This window comes from Thamnophis sirtalis, unplaced genomic scaffold, assembly GCF_051295495.1.
Source record: "Thamnophis sirtalis isolate CommonGarterSnake01/CBP01778 unplaced genomic scaffold, rThaSir2_p1.2 scaffold_1, whole genome shotgun sequence".
Lineage (NCBI taxonomy): Eukaryota > Metazoa > Chordata > Lepidosauria > Squamata > Natricidae > Thamnophis > Thamnophis sirtalis.
In genome coordinates, this window is record NW_028261381.1 from 111,705,796 (window position 1) to 111,721,986 (window position 16,191).

At 38.7% G+C, this 16,191-nt stretch overlaps 1 protein-coding gene across 1 annotated transcript in view; it reads left to right on the top strand.

The window, feature by feature from the left end:
• UBR1 (ubiquitin protein ligase E3 component n-recognin 1) overlaps positions 1-16,191 on the top strand; it is a 66,956-nt gene that overhangs the window by 27,559 nt on the left and 23,206 nt on the right. Inside the window, exons 17-30 of the mRNA XM_087722088.1 lie at positions 254-364; positions 1,048-1,113; positions 1,210-1,311; positions 3,864-3,927; positions 5,066-5,190; positions 6,915-6,967; positions 7,063-7,165; positions 9,220-9,268; positions 10,746-10,900; positions 11,975-12,074; positions 12,421-12,530; positions 13,150-13,239; positions 14,387-14,568; positions 15,872-16,077. Of these exons, the coding sequence (XP_087578214.1) occupies positions 254-364; positions 1,048-1,113; positions 1,210-1,311; positions 3,864-3,927; positions 5,066-5,190; positions 6,915-6,967; positions 7,063-7,165; positions 9,220-9,268; positions 10,746-10,900; positions 11,975-12,074; positions 12,421-12,530; positions 13,150-13,239; positions 14,387-14,568; positions 15,872-16,077 (1,516 nt within the window). The remainder of the gene's footprint in view (positions 1-253; positions 365-1,047; positions 1,114-1,209; positions 1,312-3,863; positions 3,928-5,065; positions 5,191-6,914; positions 6,968-7,062; positions 7,166-9,219; positions 9,269-10,745; positions 10,901-11,974; positions 12,075-12,420; positions 12,531-13,149; positions 13,240-14,386; positions 14,569-15,871; positions 16,078-16,191) is intronic.

A 16,191-nucleotide genomic window follows, 5' to 3' on the forward strand; every position in this document is an offset into this window, starting at 1 on the left:
GACCATTTGTTAACAACTACTGTTGTGATCAAAAAGCTAGGAAAATCTGAGGGGCCTCTGGGGAATGGGGCTGTGTTATCTAGTCCTCTTGAGTTTGGGGGAAGGGAAAATAATCTTCAGGTATTTTTGAGGTAATTTTCCAATCCACAAGTCATCTTCAGACAGGAAGGATATTGGTTTGCAGTGGTTTATCAACTATTAATTATGCAAACTATAATTGTTTTAAAAATAATATTTTCTGCATTATTTTTAGAAAGAATTCCAAGTGCAGCAGTTGGTAGAATATCCTTTGCGCTGCTTAACATTGGTTGCTCAGGTTGCTGCAGAAATGTGGAAAAGGAATGGACTGTCTCTAATCAGCCAGGTATTCTCCAAATGACCATGAATGTATTTGTTTTTACAAATATAAGTCACAAGTTGAGGGTGATCCGAACTGTAGCTGTCCCCTAATCTTTCTACAACACAAAATCTATGAGGGTGAAGGTTCATTCTGTGTCCCTGTGGGTTGGTTTCCGAACGCTTCCGAACAAAAAGTTATGAAAGTGGGAAATATTATTTGGCACAGATTGTGAGAGAATAACAATAGCACTTAGACATATACTGCTTTACAGTGCATTAGAGCCCTCTCTAAGCGGTTTACAGAGTCAGCATATTGCCCCAACAATTTGGGTCCTCATTTTACCCACCTCGGAAGGATAGAAGGCTGAGTCAACCTTGAGCCTGGTGAGATTTGAACTGCCAAATTCCAGGCAGCCAGCATTCAGCAGAAGTAGCCTGCAATACTGCACTCTAACCACTGCGCCACCAAGGCTTACCTCGGTGAGATACCAAGGTGAGCCTCGGGAGCCACCGAGAATAGATATAGATCATTTTCTGGTGATAACTGACTCTTAACTCTTGTCTTAAAACCAGCTTCCTTTTCAGGCACTAGATAGTTTATATTGTTATTGTTTTGGACATTTTTTAACTGAAATTCTAATTCTATGTTTATAAAAACAAAAGCTCAACTCTTCATGAAAATGTATTCAATTTTTTTTTCTCTTTCAGATGTTTTATTATCAGGATGTTAAATGTAGAGAAGAAATGTATGATAAGGACATAATTCTCCTGCAGGTGACTATATCTTGTTACTATATTGTAGTAACTGCTTTTTGTATATCTGTTATTTTCTATTTTTTTAGTACTGTTTATAATATTTATATCTCATAGATTGGGGCAGCATTTATGGATCCAAATAGTTTTCTTTTGCTTGTCCTCAAACGATATGAACTGCTTAATGCCTTCAAGAAGACAATGCCAACTAAACACCAGGTAAATATACTATTATGTTCATTTTACTGTTGAACACCAAATTATGTAGTAATCCATAAAAACTGTATGTACCGTATTTTCACGACCATAAGGTGCACCGGATTATAAGGCGCACTATCAGTTAACGGTAAATTTACAAACTTTTTTCATATATAAGGCGCACCGGATTATAAGGCACGTTTTTTTTGCAACATTCATCCGCGCGCAACTTTCGCAAACAAACAAATTACTAACGAAATCGCGCGATCGTGGGGTTTACTGACAGGTGCTCAATTTGCAAACATTTTTCACGGATCGGCGTAGCCTTTAAACGCAGCCTAAAAAGAATTAAAACACTAAAAAAATACAGAGAAAAATCAGTCACTTTTATTAAACTTTTAAACAGCTTTTAAACTTTTTAAACTTTTAAACTTTTATAGTCGGCTCTATTCATCTTCCATGAAACCTTCGAACTCTTCGTCCTCCGTATCGGAGATCATCAATTGGGCGATGGCGGCATCCAGCAAACCCGAATCCGTATGGCCCGTATCTTCATTGTCAGAGTCATCAGTTTCGATACTCTCGATGCCGTCGCTGGTCAGTCCAGGAATGATGTCGGCCTTCACGAACCCTCGGATGACAGTTCTGGCGGATACTTTATGCCAGGCATCTGCTATCCACTGGCACACAGTGGCATAACTGGCCCGGCGTTGCCTCCCGGTCTTCGTGAAGGCGTGCTCTCCTTCCATCATCCAGTTTTCCCACGTGATTTGCAGTTTCGCCTTGAAGGAATGATTGACACTTATGTCCAGTGGTTGCACTTCTTTGGTCAGACCACCCGGTATTACAGCAAGCTCCAAGTTGGTCTTTTTCACCAGGGCTTTCACATTTTCTGTTTTGTGGGCACGCATGGAGTCGTACACCAACAATGCCGGCGACGCATGAAAAAATCCATCCAGTCTCCAAACGTAAACTTCTGATAGCCAATTCTTCATTATCCCTTCATCCATCCAGCCTTTAGGATTCACTTCAACAATTATTCCAGCTGGCAATGTTTCTTTAGGCAACGTTTTTCTTTTAAAAATTACCATTGGGGGTAATTTCTGCCCATTTGACAAAACACCGAGAACTACAGTAAATGATACCTTTTCGTTTCCTGTGGTGCGAATTGATACCGTTGATGTTCCGGTTCTCTCTACAGTTCGGTTCACCGGAATATCAAAGGTGAGGGGGACTTCGTCCATGTTGATGATGTGGTCGGCCTGTATATTTTTTTCAGAGATCTTGCTTTTGCAGTAACTCCGGAAGTTGGCCAACTTTTCCTCGTAATCCGCCGGCAACTGCTGAGACACCGTCGTCCTTGTACGGATAGAGAGCTGCCATTGTTTCATGAAACGGAAGCACCAAGAAGGCCCTCCTTTAAAGTCATTGATATCCATTTCATTTGCCATCGCTTTGGCTTTTATCCGAATGGCGACAGTTGAGATGCTTCTGCCACCTGCTCTTTGTTCCGAAATCCATCGGTCAAGTCTGTCTTCTAGTTGCGGCCATCTAGCTTTATTGCCGCGGAAACTTTTCTTCGTCTTCTTTGCAAGACGTAGGTCATCTTCTTGCTTTCTCCACTTGCGCACCATGGACTCATTAATGTTGAATTCGCTAGCTGCAGATCTATTTCCATGTTCTTTTGCATGGTTGATTGCTTTCAATTTAAAATCTGCCTCGTAAGCAAGTCTCCTTTGTGGAGCCATTTCGAAGTCACTTTGGAAAGGCGCGCACGCCAGCAGTGCGCTATTTCTCAAGGGGAAGCCGGGGTTCCCCTTGAGAAATAGCAGTTCTAGAAGCCGGACAAAGGCGTATTCGCGCGCACGCTAAGTAAAACTCGGAAGCAATGAGATAAGAATTTCCCGAATGGAAGGGGAATGTGAAACCTTTTAGGAAGGTGAAGGGTGGAATTCAATTGAAACACTACCGTCTTGCTTGTCCTTACGGCGGGAAAAGGGGGTAAAGGTCATGATAATAGCGTAAAATCGGGAGGGACAGACCCAAGGGACGTGTGCGTGCCTGCTCGCGGTCATTCGATTGCGAGCTTCAAGTTTGTTGCTGCGCAATGTGAAACAGAAATTGTTTTGAGATCCCTTCAATACTCAAGGTTCATATAAACGGTAAATTTTCAAACTTTTTTCATATATAAAGCGCACCGGGTTATAAGGCGCACTGCCGGTTTTTGATCAAATTTTAGGATTTTCAGTGTGCCTTATGGTCGTGAAAATACGGTATAATGTTTGTGTTATGTAGAACCAGAACAGACCAAACATGATATTTTTCTACCAAAATGCCTGGGATAATACTTCAGAACACTAATCTATGTATTTATTTCATATTCAAAACACACTTTTTGGTTGATACACAAACACATACTGCCCCCACCTCCCAAGGTCTCCTGCTGCAGTTTGCAACACAAATAGATGACATGAAATTCAAATTTTGAATTTGTTTAGTGAGTAATCCATAAATAGTTTAATATTATTTCAGTTAATCATGGTTCAAGAATGCAATTTGTTTTAATCTTACAGGATTTCAATAAAAAATGTAACACATTGATAGAAGAAATGCTTCAAGTACTCATCTATGTTGTAGGTAAGAAAGACAGTTTTTGGAAAAGATGGGGAGACAGGTAGTCCTCGATTTACAATTCATTTAGTGACCATTCAAAATTACAACGGTACTGAAAAAAGTGACATGACAATTTTTCACATGTACAACCTTTACAGCATCCCCTGTAATGGTCACGTACAAATGCTTGCCAACTGGTTCATATTTATGACGGTTTCAGTGTCCCAGGGTCATGTCATCATCTTTTGTGACCTTCTGACAAGCAAAGTCAATGGAGAAGCCAGCTTCACTTAACAACCATGTTATTAAGCGATTCACTTAACAAATGTGGCAAGAAAAGTTTTAAGATGGAACAAAATTCACTTAATAAATTTCTCACTTAGCAACATAAATTCTGGGCTCAATTGTGGGCATACGTTGAGGACTACCTGTACATCTTTTGGGGATCGTTTTTGCTATTTATAAAAAAAGTGTGGTTGAAAATAGAAAAAAATAATCTTATTAAACCTATTGAACAGCTGCGTATTACTAAAATTTAGATTCAGTATTTGAAACCACAATTACTATTGACCAAGTACTGTGGCACAATGTCATCATCTAGACCAGTGTTTCTCAACCTTGGTGACTTTAAGTCTTTAAGCTGACTGTGGAATTCTGGGAGTTGAAGTCCACAGGACTTAAAGTTGCCAAGGTTAAGAAACATTGATCTAGACCATTGGTTTAGCAATATTATTAAGTGTGCCTGACACCATCAGTGTATGGTTAATTGACTTCAATTAAAGGCCTATGAGGCACAATTGTACATCTTGTGAAGCACTGTATTCACAACTAGTTTGGACAGCTGCACTTATAATAAAGAAACAGCCTTTCTTTTCATGAGATTATTACAGAAGAGAAAAAAATCAACTGACAAAAGAAAAGAAAAACCACTAGTTTATAGATATTTTTGCATGAAAAATAGCAAGATGCAAGACAGCTATTATTCCAGAATTTGTTATGATTTGTTCAAAGTTTTGGAGCATTTTATGCCAGTTGTGAAAAACTGTTCCTCTATTCTTGGTCTTCCCGCATGATTCTTTGAATATATGAATGCACTCCACTATTTTTGCCTCTCTGTAACTGTAGTAATCCCTTGGATATATTTTTTTGTGTTCTTTATTAGGAGAAAGATATGTTCCAGGAGTAAGTAATGTGACAAAAGATTATGTGACAATGCGAGAAATTATCCATCTGCTGTGTATTGAGCCAATGGCACATAGTGCTATTGCAAAATCTTTGCCTAAAGATGTGAGTAATTTCTTTCCTTTTCCTCTCCTATATGTTCTGACAGGCAGCCCTTGCTTAACGACCATTCGTTCAGTGACTGCTCAAAGTTATAACAGTGTGGAACAAATGGTAGTTACCACCAGTCCTCAGACTTAGTAGTGCCAAAAATTTGGCGGTTGGCAATTGGACAACATTTACAACCACAGTGTGTTTCGACTCCCCTGCCCCTTCTCTGTCCTTTTGACTGCTCTGCACTCATCTCCTACCTCTTCTGTCCCAGCTGACCTTTACTGTCTTCTTCCGGCTGGTCCCAGATCCAAGTATTGGGTGAGGGCACAGCCCTGAGATACACACAAGAGGTTTGGCAAAGCTGAAAGGAAGAGGTAGGTCATTGGTGCAGGTGGCAACTCCTTGGACAAAGACAGTGGCTGTAGATGCTGTGCGATCCAGTCCCAATTAGGTCCTTAAGACCTATCATTTACTTTTCTTTTGGCAGATGTTTAAAGATGCCTGCTGAAATCTTTTATTTTTAGTGATTATTACAGTCAGTCGCAGCTTTATGCCTGTACTCTGTGCACATTTTACATGTTTGCTTCTTCATTTTACAGATTTTATAGCCTGTCCAGTTCAAAAGGCTTGGGTGGGCTATAATACATTAACATTATAAAAGCAATAATAGAAATCAAAATGATAAAGGGCAACAGTAATAATAAATTAGCTCTTCTCAAAGAGGGACACCAATTGGGATCATATTCACCCAGAGTTTCACAGGTACATGTATGTTCCACTGTTTTTACATCACAATTTGCAACATGGAGGCTGCATGAAGAAAGGTAGACTTAGTTGTGTGACTATGATTTACTTGTGAAAATTAAAAAAAACAGTTTGTGTGTTGTTGTTTTTTTTAGAATCAAGGGAGTTTATCACTTTATTTTTGCTCTGTGATATCTTTGCATAGTTGCTGTGTTTGTGGCTTCCTACCAGAGACATAGATTAGTATGAATACTTGTAGTGGTAGGTTATTTTTCTCAATGGAAATGCTGCACTCTTGAAATTGCCAAGCCACCATTTAATCATCAAAGATAATTAGAAATAAATTCCATTTATAGGTTAGATACATGTAGCTCTGCAGAAGCAACCTTAGGTAGAGTTGACAGGCTCACAGCTTGCAGTTACAGTGTTGCAGAATCCTACAATCACTGGTCACCATTTGCTATCTCTGACATTAACAACCCTCCGTGATTTGCTTTAAAACAGTAACTGGGAGTGTTGGAATTGCCAATTCTAAACAGCGTGGGCACATAATGTTGTGCTTTGCCATGGTGACCCAGTGGTTAAAATGTAATATTTCCATCTTAGTACTATTGCTATTGCTATTTACAACCACTTTACTAAGCAATAGCAATTGCTAAGTAAATATGGTCCCAATTGTCATTGTTAACGTAATTATTCATACACACACCAAAAAAAATGCTCTGCATTTCAGGATTCCCTCTCAGCCTCTTTCACGTGTATTATTTCCTTGGTAGGAACTAAAAGGGGAATATTGTGAAGAAAGAGAAGTTTCAGAAAACATAATCGCATGATTCATCAGCCAATACAATATGTAAGCCTGATGAGAATCTAGTTTGCTTCTCAACAAAAATGGTTGTGATTTAGATATGCTGCTCTTTTGATTTATTTTAAATTTACTATTTTCATCACCCCATTTTGCTAACAACCATGCGTGGTGCATGTCTTAACAGGAAAACAATGAGACTGGTTTGGAGAAGGTGATTCACAAAGTGGCCTTGTTCAAGTAAGTGCTTTTTTTAAATGAATACTTTTTAAATTATAAGTAATTGTTTAATAATTGCAATATGATTGAAAATAAACTTTTTTATTTAACTAAAGGAAACCTGGTTTATCAAGCCATGGAGTTTATGAATTGAAGGAAGAATGCCTCAAGGAGTACAATGTATTTTTTTACCATTATACAAAGACTCAGCACAATAAGGTAAGAAAGCATTTCATGGAAATATGAAGTTAGGACATTGGCATGGATTTCTTCTACAACTTAAGTAGGTTTGTTAAGCAAGAGGCAAAGGAGGAAGAATGCTAATTAAAATCACTCTGAAATAAAAGATACATTTTATCACTGAAAATCATATTTTATTTGTTTGCTTAGTTATAATTTTTCTATATTACCATATTCCAAAATGACTTCTTGTGGTTCACAATAATTGCCATAGTCAAAAATCAATAAACAATATTTTATTATATATAAAAGGAATTTTCCAGGGATTTTTCAGATTTTTTTCCCTAAATGCAAATAGTCAAAGTGAATAGCAAAAACAATATACTGTCTACAATTTCAGTTTTAAGATTTTCTTCAGCTCATCAGTGGTGGGCAACCTAAGTGGCCTGCATGTGACACATGTCTCCTTGATTCTTTTATAGTGCCCCAAGCCTTGACCTTATTGCTGAAATTCAACAATTTAATTGCATTGGTCCTAATTTTTGCCTTTTATCCCCATGTAAGTAAAATAGTTATGTTAAATCTCTGATGGATATAGTGCAGCTATTTGGCTAATCTTTCCAAAATGCAGAATTGAAGAAGTTCCTTGGATCAGAAGCAAAAGTCCAGTTACCTTTTGAAAAAGCATTTTTGGGACAAAAATGATCTGATTGATTGATTGATTGATTGATTGATTGATTGATTATATTTCTATGCCGCCCTTTTCCCCGGAGGGGACTCAGGGCGGCTTACAATCCAAGTCAAGGGGGGGGGGTACAAATAAGGGAAAGAAAAAGCACGAAACAAAACAGTACCACAATTTAAAAGCACACAGCAATTATACCATTCGAGAGGAGACAAAAGCTCATTAGCCCCAGGCCTGTCAGAACAGCCAGGTTTTAAGGGCTTTGCGGAAGGCCTGGAGGGTGGTGAGGGTTCGAGTCTCCACGGGGAGCTCGTTCCAGAGGGCCGGAGCAGCCACAGAGAAGGCCCTCCTCCGGGTGGTTGCCAATCGGCATTGACCAGTGGATGGAATCCGGAGGAGGCCTAATCTGTGGGATCTAATCAGTCTATTGGAGGTAATTGGCAGCAGGCGGTGGATGACTGAGAATCTCCATAGACAAAACTTAGAGATAATGGGAAATTCTGTCCTGAAATAATGTTACCCTGTTGTAGTGTAGATACTTTTTTGATAGAGAGATGAACCGCATACTAAACAAACAAATAAATAAACAAATAAAATACTTTATATCCTGCCCTGTTTAATGATTAGTATTCTGGGATGGTTAGAACCAGCTTGATAATGAGACCAAAACTGTTTTGGTATACATGGCAGCCAGTACTTAAAGCAGCCTTCCTCAAAACAGTTTCCTTCAGATTTCTGGGATACAGCCAACTTGGTAAGACTATCTTAAGAATGTTGAGCATTGTAGCTCGCTATATCTCAAATGAAGAAAAAGAAGAAGGCTATTCAGGAACATTGGACTCCGGGTTTTTTGATACTGGATTGGCCATAGGGTTGCAGCCCTATAAGCCTCATAAATAGTGGGTATCTAATGTTGAAAGATTCGGTTATATTTAATATATTAAACAGCAATATCACTTCTTTTCTCAATGAACGGGAAATGGTAGATTCCAAACAAAGCTGTTGCAAATGCTACTTTTTCATACAATGTATTATTATTTATAATCCTCCCAAGTGGCTTGCATAAAAGATAATACAGTAAACATTCAGGGCATAAATAAATAAATTCTACATGTTTCCTAAGGTATCGTTGGTAGAAAATGGAGGGAAAGCCAAGAAAGTATAGCAGAAAATGTATAAACAACAAATTCCATGGCTTCCAAAGAAAATGTTAAATTTGTAAAAATAGGAAGGGAGGAATTTGTATTATTTTTCTTGTTGTAAGTCTATATTTTTGGCTTGTGCTACAGCTTCTTTAGTCTAGTGACTAGTCCATTTTTTGGACTCAGTTGTTCATAAATGCTTTTGGAAGATTCACATCATTTACATGTTGATATATAGAAAGCAAATTAAGTTATTCATTTTACAGGCTGAACATATGGAAAAGAAAAGAAGAGTACAAGAAAATAAAGATGAAGGTAAACACAGTAGTATTATAAAATAAAATGAAGGGGTAGTTGATGAAGCTGTAATGTCCTATTTACTGTGTATGAAGTTGGCAATTATAAACATCCTAGTGATGATGTGGAATTAATGAAATCATTTGCTATCAGCCAGAAACTGGGAGGCTTAAGATTTTATATCTCATTCTTTGTTTACTTTTGTAGAAATAGACCTTATGATTATGTAGTATAGATCTTACGATCTCTCCATTTTTGTCTGTTTGGGGTGATTGTGGAGGTTTTGTGAGTTCATTAGATGCTGAAGTATAGATATTAGGCTAAAGTTGGGGTGCTTACACTCCCATTAGATAGGAACTATGAGCACTATCACCAACACGATTAATAGCTGTTAAGTATTTATTTATTCCATCTATGTAACTGTCCATCTCAAATACATTACTTTGGACTAAAAACAAAGCAACAATTTAAAAATCTATTAATATATTTTATATTGAATACACATACACAAATCATGAGTTCAGCTTAGCAGAGATTTATTTCATTTTGATCTAAGCATTGCAGCAGCAAAAGACATTGGCAGTAATAATGGGCAGTTACTTTCCAATAATAATAGTGAAAACTAAAGGAATCAAGATGCCCTATGAAAATAAAATCAAGAGTCTGGATGAAGAAGATCACTACAAATACCTGGGCATCCTTCAAGCTGACAGTTTCAGACACTAAGTCAAGAAAGTTGAAGTGGATACATCATGCGCGTGAAGAAGATCTTAAAGTCCAAACTCAGTAGAGGAAATAGCATCAAGGCAAATAACACCTGGGCAATTCCAGTCATTAGATACACAACTGGAATAATGAACTGGATTTAAGCAGAAATAAAACCCCTGGATAGAAAGACCAGAAAAATAATGATAGTGAATCAGGTTCTTCATCCATAGCGATGTTGACAGATTCTACTTACCCAGGAAGCATAGGTGAGCATGGAATATTGGAAGTAAACCAGATAGTTGAAGAAAGTAAAAGGGCATTGGAAGAATACCTGAATGACAGTGAAGTAGATGTACTGAAACTAATATACGAAGAGGGCTTAGTGAAAAATCAAAATGGCTTAGAAGAAAGACCAAAGGAAGAATAGAAAAGAGACATGGCAATGCAAAGTATTACATGGCCAGTGTACACGCACCCAGACACACACACACAGGCAAAGCAGATAACAACATGGCAATAGTCAAAGTGCAATGTGACGTAAGGCATGAGTGACGGTCTGAAAAGCCCCCAGATCTAGGAATGTTCATACAATATGTCTCACAAAACATTATAAAAGGAAGTGTGTACAATTGATTTTGTCTTCTCATAAGAGTAATTTCTATTTCATACCTGGCTATATATTAGTTCATCAATTTCAGCCAAACCTGGAAGCTTAAAACTTCTTTCATTCATAATATCGTAAGATGGGTAGGCAGTAATGCACTAATATATGTCTGCATTTTTGTAGCACTCCCACCACCTACACCTCCAGAATTCAGTCCTGCTTTCAGAAATGTGGTGAATGTTCTCAACTGTGATATCATGATGCTTATTCTTAGAACTGTCCTGCAAAGAGCACTAGAGCTGGAAACTCACATGTGGACAGAAGCTATGATACAGATGGTATGTTTGTCAGCCCTGGTTTGTTAAGAGTGAGACCATGTTTTAGCAATATATTTATCTTAAATGCTTTTTGGGATTTCCTGTATAATTTTTTCAAATTCATTTGTATGCTCTATCTCAAATGATTCCTAACTCCATATCTCTGTAAGCATGTGGGCTTTTGGAGGCTTGTATTTGCCTTAGCATTTTATTTATTTCAAAACAATTATGGATAAGTGTTTTATCAGCATACATATAATAACGTATTTGTGTATCAGAGATAATTCGTGAAAGAGATCATGACTGTCCCCATTTTTTTAGTTATAAAAATCAGAACTTTTAAATTTGTATGTATATTGATCTGCAGGCAGAAGGAGGCATATTCCATTTTAATGCATGTACTTGAAAGATACGGCTCTCATCTCTGTTTCCACTAGGTAGACATCCAAATAGTTGAGCAGTGTTTTAGTATGAGACCCCAGAAGGCCAATAGTTTACTCAGGAGAATTTCACCAACCTTCTCTTCTTATGATATTGCTTGGATTAGGGGATTGTGTGCTTTTTCATCAGTGTTCCTACACATCTTACACTTACATGAATCTAGGCAACCCAGCAGCATTTTGAAAAACTTCTATGTTTGGCAGTTCATTTGCTTATTTTACCTTTCTGGGGTCAAATACCAACACTGCAGGGAATCCAGAAATGTTCTTTAGTATCAAGAGATAGAATAACAACTTGTCAGAGCTTCTGTCTACCTCACCTTATACCAAACATAATCAAGATAGAGTTAATTTTCAGTTTCTCTTTTCTTCTTTCTAAGGATTGATTAATCTTTTCTAACTCTCTCCCCCTTAACACTTTGTTTGTTCCCTCTGCATTCCCATGTTCCAGTCCACATCCCTTCCCTTCCTATTGTGACAGACTGGCTTTGAGTACTTGTTTAATTGCTGTGTGTCTCACCATCCAAAATGCAGGCTGGTGTTTGTTTCTGTCCTAAAAGATGGTCCTGGCTAAGATTAGCTAGAGCAGTTACCTGGCTATTAGAGAATATTCAATTACTCTGAAGGATTAAGTTTGCTATCTGTCTCTACATAGGTCCTTCACATCCTTGCTTTGGGTTTACTTGAAGAGAAGCGTCAGTTAGAGGAGATTCCAGAGGAAGAAGTGACCTTTGACTTCTATCATAAAGCTTCCAGTAAGTGTGCCACCTTGAAAAAGAAAACCTATATTTAGCAATAAAGTGTTCATTCACAGAGTATCAGCAGTTGAATATAACTAGGCTAACTCAGGAGAGTCTGATAAATGCCATTTTTAAAACAAGTGAAATACACATTACTATTAAAAGTAGTTAGCTCTGAGCAAAGGTAAATTTGTAACTATTAAGACTTGCCTGTGCGGAATTATTCAGATTGTAACAATTATTAGTAAAAGAAGGAAATGCAACTCCTTTAGGAGGCTAAATGTGGCTGATTTGATTTAGTTAAAAAATTAAATCAAGTTAATTTAGTTTTAGTTAAAAAAAAACCTTTCTGTTGATAAAGGAATGGGAAGCTCTGCTTTGAATGCAATGAACATCCTCATGATTTTGGAAAAGCTGAAAGGAATTCAACAACTGGAATCACAAAAAGACATGATCATATGGGTACTACGGGTAAGTAAGGATTACAAGTGACTAAATCAATCAGGAATTGGCAGGATGGGGCTCAGAGGTGGTATTCATCAGGTTCTGATCAGTTCTGTAGAACCGGTAGCGGAAATTTTGAGTAGTTCAGAGAACCAATAAATGCCATCTCTAACTGGTCCCTCCCCCATATATTCTCTGCCTCCTAAGTTCCAGCTGGTTGGGACAGAATGGGGATTTTGCAGTACCTTCCCCTGGAGTGGGGAGGGAATGGAGATTTTACAGTATCCTCCTGCCACGCCTACCAAGCCACACCACGCCCACCAAGCTAAGCCCACAGAACCGGTAGTAATAAATTTTTAATACCACCACGGTGGGGATTAAGGGTAGTGTGATTTGTTTTATGGTCTTCCCTATAAAATAGAATAAGGCAAAAGAGTGTCTGTAGATCCAAAGTGGAGTAAAACAATTAAAGATGATTATGATCCAACTACAGAAGAAAGATACAAAGAAGAAATAATATTGGCTAAATTGAAATGGTTACTAGAAGAAGATGCTTTGGATCGCCATACATTTCTTGCAGGGCAAACTGGAAATATTACATGTGCTACATGCAGTTTGTGTTTAACTATTAAATCTGTGTTTGTAGATGTTTGAGACAATAAAATCCTTGAGAGAGAAGTCTTCTGTTCCCATGGCCGTCACTGCATCTATGACAGAATCTACAAAAGTTAATGAGGTAACCATGAAATCAGGTAGCCTTATATTCTTAAGCATTTTATGAATAGAGGACCAGCTGAAATGATAAATATTCTCATTCCGCTACTTTGTTTTTACTTCTTGTAGAGTATGCTTTGCTGGCAAATCCCTCCAGCAGATACTCCTCGATGTACAATGTCTCATTCATTTAATGACCATTGGAGATTTTAATGGCTCAGAAAGGGGACTTTGTGGCCGATAAAAACTTCCAGTCATTGTAAAACATCACTCATCTCCCTGCAGTCATATAATCACAATCTGGGTGCTGGCAACCTATTCACGTGTATCACTGGTTGCATCCAATGACCGTGTGATCACCATTCACTGTCTTTTTCACATGACCTCCGCATGCCTTAAGAGGCAGAGAGAAAAGGATTTTAGCACCCAGAAGCTCTGCAGATACAGAGAGGATGGAGAAAAGAATTTCAACTCTATGGTAAAATCCTTCTCTCCCTGTTTCTCTGTTGCCTGCACCCTTGTGTTCTTTATCTGGGATAAAAGATTCACTTAGCAATCTGTGTCACTGCGTAACAACTGCAGCTGGGGCTTCTGGGATTGTGGTCATTGAGCAAAGCAGTCATATACACGACTCAACTGCTCAACAACTGAGATTTTGATCCCAATTATGGCCATTAACCGAGGACTATCTGTACTCATAATAATTGCAGTCACCACTCTGTAGCTTGCAGAATTGAATTTTCCCTTTTCCTGAAAATTGCCCATGGCACATTTTTCCCTCTAAGGCAGGGGTTCCCAACTTTGAGGCTGTGGCCCAGAACCAGGCTGCGCGAGCAGTGGGCCTCTGAACATGTGCATGTGCGCAGCTTGACTCGCGCGAGCGGCGGGCCAGCACACACTCACATGCATGTGCACCTCTACTGCATGTATGAGCGAGCCGGCCCACCACTCATGCAGCCTGGTTCCCCTCTTCTCACCCAGCTGGGCCGCCAAGCCCCAAAGATTGAGAACCACTGCTCTGAGGCTTGTTGAACCCATAACCTTTCACTTTAGGCCAAACAGCCAGAGGTTTGGGGATTTGCCAAGACTATCAGAAGGAACTGCCAATGTTTATTTTATGTTTGTGATTGTCTTGAACAATACAGAGGGTGTTTGTTCTGTTAAATCAGATGCAGAAAATTCAGGAGAAAGAGAAAGCTGAGAGGAAGAGAAAAGCAGAAGTAGCCCGATTACATCGCCAAAAGATCATGGCTCAGATGTCCGCTTTACAGAAAAATTTCATAGAAACTCACAAGCTCTTGTATGACAACACACAAGAAACACCCGGAAGAGATGCTATGGAAGTGGAGAGGTAGGAGGAGGGAATGATATATCAGATAAATGCAAAAATTAGTAACCAGGTTAGTTTGGACCTGGTTAGTATTTGGAATGGAGACACCCAGGGCTATAGGCTAGACTGGGAAATAAAAATGAATCCTGGAATATCCTCATGGCAAACAGTTTATGCTCTCCCACAGTTAGCTAGATATGTTGGACACTGCTAATGGCTCTCTTATTGTGGTAATGTACCATTTTGGATCCCTTCCAGTACAGATAGTCCTCGACTTGCAACAGTTCATTTAGTCACCGTTGAAAGTTATAGCAGCACTGAAAAAAGTGACTTGATCGTTTTTCATACTTACAACCGTTGCATCATCCTGAAGGTCACATGATCAAGATTCAGATGCTTGGCAACTGACTCATTTATGAAGGTTGCAGTGTCCCAAAGACACACCTTTTGTGACATCCTGACAACGGGAAGCCAAATTCACTTAACAACTATGTTACCAACTTAATAACGGCAGTGATTCACTTAACAACTGGGGTAGAAAAGTCGTAAAATGGGGCAAAATTCACTTAACAAATGTTTCACTTAGCAACAGAAATTTTGGGCTCAATGTGGTCATAAGTCGAGGACTACCTGTGTTGATTAAGAGGAAATATGGGAAAGAGAACCATCCCCTAAGGGGGGGAAGTGACACTAGCTCCTAGCAGGGAAGAAGATTGGCACAGCTCATGCATTTCACATACTGTAGGGTAATACAAGCAGTATCTGTGCTAAAATGTGAGGCATTTTTGGCAAGGCAATGCCTCATTCAGTTATATCTGAGAAGCTGAGAGCAGGCCTCAATCTGCTCAGAAAAGAAGGGCATGCTGGTATGCACGGATTTTGAATATACAGTATGTCAGTGTATGAGCTCTTCCATCTCTGCAAGATAAAAGTTTAATCTGTCCTATCTTAATCAGGAAGGATCTACTTCTGTACTGCTTCTTTTGCTAGCTGAACAGGCTTTTGTTTAAAATCTGAAAATGATGAAATTGTTTTTAAATATTAAATTAAGAAAGTTATTTCATCACAGAACTCAGTCAATCATTATTAGGTTTCTGTGATTACAATGCTCTTATATTGCTATTCAGATTCACTCAGTTCAACTGCTTGATAGGTGCTGCATTAAACAGGTTTTAGTTTGAAGTTCAGGTTGAAGATAAATCCATTTTTAATAGTTTTAAAGCAAATTTTATTTTTATCTGAACCTAAATTACGAATAATTGTTGTAGTGATCTTTGACTGGATTGTTGACCAAAAACCCACTGATTTGAATCGTGTGTCTTAGGTTCATACTCCCGCATTATCAAGTTAGAATTGCCTTGGGGCCCAAGCGAGGCCAGTCTGTCACTGAAAAAGAAAGGCTGACATGTATCCTGTGTCAGGAGGAACAGGAAGCAATGCTAGAAAATGCTGCCATGGTTTTATCTGCCTGTATCCAGAAATCCACGGCCTTAACCCAAAGTAGAGGGAAAGAACTTGAACTTGCAGGAGGTATGTATATTACATTGTGAAACTTTTGGGGAACTTTACAGCAGCTGCAGAGGACCTTGGGTGAAGCTGATTGTCTGGACCCCTTCCAGTCAGGATTCAGGCTGGGTTATGGGA